General features: G+C 51.4%; 1 protein-coding gene across 1 annotated transcript in view; it reads right to left on the reverse strand.

Moving 5' to 3' along the window:
• Positions 1-1963: 1963 nt before the first annotated feature.
• JPH2 (junctophilin 2) overlaps positions 1964-3627 on the reverse strand; it is a 30211-nt gene continuing 28547 nt past the window's right edge. Inside the window, exons 5-6 of the mRNA XM_010569796.1 lie at positions 3133-3612; positions 1964-2044 (exon numbers count right to left, since the gene is read on the reverse strand). Of these exons, the coding sequence (XP_010568098.1) occupies positions 1964-2044; positions 3133-3612 (561 nt within the window). The remainder of the gene's footprint in view (positions 2045-3132; positions 3613-3627) is intronic.

Genomic DNA, 3627 nt, shown 5'->3' on the forward strand with positions numbered 1-3627 from the left:
CATTTTCATAGAAAAAAGGGGTAAAGAGACAAATTCAGCACACCTATTTCCCTTCCTGTTACAGTGAGAAGTCTCCCACTGCAAGACGCCTCTGTGCAGAGTATTGCTGGTGGCTGGAGAGCACTTGGACGGCACCTGGTCCCGAAACGGGCACCATCTCCACCTGCAGCACTCCCCACATGCACAAACAGCCTCGGATCAGCCAGTCCCTCGCACCCCACCCCACAGCCCCCATCCGTGGCACTTCGGCAGGCATGGGCAGGACTCTGGTTACACTTCGATAAGCCCAATTTCAACTTGCTCCCCCTCTCAGTCCTCCATACATGGAAAAAGACTCCAGGCGACAGGGAAAGGAAAGACGTTTTGTTTGTCCATTTGGATGACTTCCAAGCGTGGAGGGCGACATTGTCCGCCCCTAGCCGTGGCGCAGCTCTCGTGAGTCTTTTGGTTGCTGTGTATTGTTTCATCTCCACGCATGGATGATATTCTTTGGGAAATCTCTGACACTGAGTCAACCAAGGGAGTTACAAAACACATCAGTGTGCACGCATGAGACCTCACTTGTTTTCCTACAGCTACAGATAAATTCCTCATCCCTGGCATGACAGGAAAGTTGATGGCTTTGGTGAGAACAATTTAAGGCAACTGCTAGTTTATACACAGAAGACAAGGAGGCTGAATTGCAGAAACCCTGGCTTTTCCTTGGTAGATTGCAGAGGCCAGCCGCAGCCTGGGACCAGGGAGACTGAACTGCTCTTCAGGCGCTTTCATTTAAGGTTGATGTTTGCAGTGCAACCTTGGGATCTCAAGTCCTCCTCTTAGGTGTTTCCAGGTGGCTGAGATTTAATCCCCACCAAGGTCTGTGGCCTCCATCAGCAGCAATGCCTGTCCCAGACACAGACGAATAGGAGAGTCAAGGGGGAGCAAAACACACAACTGACACAAGATCATGGCTGTTTGCAAGACTTTCAGCTCTGCAGGCTGAGTGGGGACTAATAACATCACAGAAAGCAGTGCCCAGCAGAACAGTTTTAATCCCCAGGAGGCCCCAGGAAGGCAGCCCCATACCCTCACGGGGGCTTGGGAGGCACCCCTCGCATTATGTTCATGTGAGGCTTAAGGGTCAGGTTCAGCCTTGATGGGATTTTTTTTGCAATATTTGAGCCCAAAGCAACAGAAATCTTGTGCAAACCCATGATGTATTCCTGTGTGCAGGAACCCCAGAGGCACAAGTAACCTCACAAGGTTTTATTGCCACCAAATCCAAATGCAGACCCGCATCCCAATTCAAGTGGAAGACCTGGGGGAGCTCCAGTTTAACCTTAGTCAGATACACATCTCAGCTCATATTTACCTTTGGTAACACCAACTACATAACAACAGTGGCAGAACTAGCACTGGTACAATTAGAGCTGCAAACTTCAGAGTTTCACATTTGCTTTGTGTTCCTGCCTCTTTGCTGGGCTGAATGCCAAGAAATATTGCAACGCACAAGATACCTGGCAGCCGTGGCTGCAGAACAGCAAATTGAAAGTGTTTCTTGCAGATTATTTGCAGAAAACAAATTTCAAATTTAACATCACACATTCTTGCACTGGAAGTCTCCACGAATCATGTCCATCCAGCTGGGAAGGCAAAAGTATACTGTGGCATTGCATCCAATAAACACAGTTCAATTTTTTAACTTTGAGGAAATGATTTTATGAAAAGACTAGAGAACTATCCACTGAAATTACTCCACAGACCACTCTTTGAACGGACAAGGGGTTACTGAGAATCTCAACACTCAATGAAAGGCAACTACATCTATTGAATAAATCCCCATGCGTTTTCATCACCAGGGCATCCACTAGTGAATGATTTACTTTGGCAGTAAAGCCAACCAACCCTAAAATGTCCACAGTGAAGTCTACAAAATGAGGATAAAATCTTGTTGCTTCTCTTACCTTGTCCGAGGGGCACATCATGTCAAAAAATGTACAAATAGGATGGCCAGACCAATGTTCAATAAGATGACCATGCAGATCACGATTGTGTTAGGTCCCTGAAGGAAAAACCCAGAACAGAGTGTTACACATGGCAGTTCCAGGCGAGGAGATAGATACAGCTTGATTCTGCTATTCAAAACCACCAGAATCATCCCCTCCCAACGCACATAAATCTGGCACTTAACAACCAGCTTGAATTTCAAACTAGTTGATTATCTATCAATCCCTATTCCTATTTCTCCCCTGCAGACTCCTAAGGAGGCTAAATCAGGTTTCTTCTGAGGCTAAAGCAGATTAAAGGAGACCCTGACCACAGGCACACAAACTGCCAAGCCTATGTCGAGCTGCTCCTCCCATCTCATTTCTCCACCCATATTGCCCACGTTTGTAAAGCTGCCATTTTTAAGATGAACAAATGCATCTTTATGAGATTGCTCTAATTTCAGACCAAAATATTTCCAGGCTGTGCTTTTCTTAAGTCGTGTTGGAACCATTCATGTCCAAAGGGCTGCAAGATGAGAAGCAGCGGGCTAATAAAATGTCTGGTTTTACAGCTGTATTTGCTAACAGCAAAATTGAATTTCAGTGACTGTATTTTAAACCTGGGAAATCAGCTGGTGATTTGATACCACAGTTCAGCTCATGAGGTGCCACTACTGCAGAAAGTAACAGTAACAAGTGAAAAAGAAACCCCACTCAGCTTTTTCTTCCCTGTCCTACATTTTCCCCCCAGTTTTCCAGATCCGTGTTGGCTGGTAAAGGGGTGGGAAAAGAAGGGGAGAACAGTCTAAAAAGTGAATCAGAAGATGCCCATTTTCCTCAAATTTTGAAATGGGGACATGTCTGAAAGCACATCTGCCCTGGTGCAGAGAGGAAGTTAAAATAAAAGGGTTATGAACACCAGCCCCAGCAGCCGAGGCAGGGCAGGCTGGGAAGGCAGCAGGAGAAGGGAAAACCAAGGCCCTCTTCCAGCAGGCTTTGGGATCCTGAAAAGAGCCTCCGGGCACCACTCTGGCCTGCTGCAGCCTCGAGGCCATGGCTCTGCATCCCCCTGGACCCCTTCAGACCTCCTGGCGAAAAGCAGACCAAAAATAAAAGGCAAAGATGGCTGCCAGGGGTGCCTCCCGGCCTGCCCCCACGTCACCTCTTCGCACTCCTCCGCCTCCTGTGCTGCCGCCACCGCCGCTGCCGGGGCCGCTGCCAGGGCCGGGCTCCGCTTGGCCCCCACCTTGGGCTCCGTCCGCCCCGGTGCCCTGGCCTCAGTCTTCCTGTCGGCAGCGGGCTCGCCCCGGCCCGCCGCCCTGTGCTCAGGGCTGGGCCGCTGCTTCAGCTCCTTGGGCCGGGGCGGCTCCGGCTTGGCCTCCGCCCTGGCCGCCGGCTTCTCCTCCCGCTCCTGCGGCGGGGCAGGGGTACCCCCCCGGGGCTCCGGGGAGGGCGGCTCGGGCTCCGGCAGCGGCTCCTCCTCATAGTCCGGGGCGGGGGAGACCGGGGAGGTCCGGACGGCGTAGCTGTGGTAGCCCTTGAAGAGCTCGACGTCGGGCTCGCGCGCCATCCTCTGCAGCGGCCCGATCTCCATCTGCTCGGCCGGGTGCCCCCAGCCCCTTGAGGCCGGGCGGCCCTCGCCCTCGGCGGGCGCGGG

Source organism: Haliaeetus leucocephalus, unplaced genomic scaffold (genome assembly GCF_000737465.1).
Source record: "Haliaeetus leucocephalus isolate CR32 unplaced genomic scaffold, Haliaeetus_leucocephalus-4.0 Scaffold273, whole genome shotgun sequence".
Classification (NCBI taxonomy): Eukaryota; Metazoa; Chordata; class Aves; order Accipitriformes; family Accipitridae; genus Haliaeetus; species Haliaeetus leucocephalus.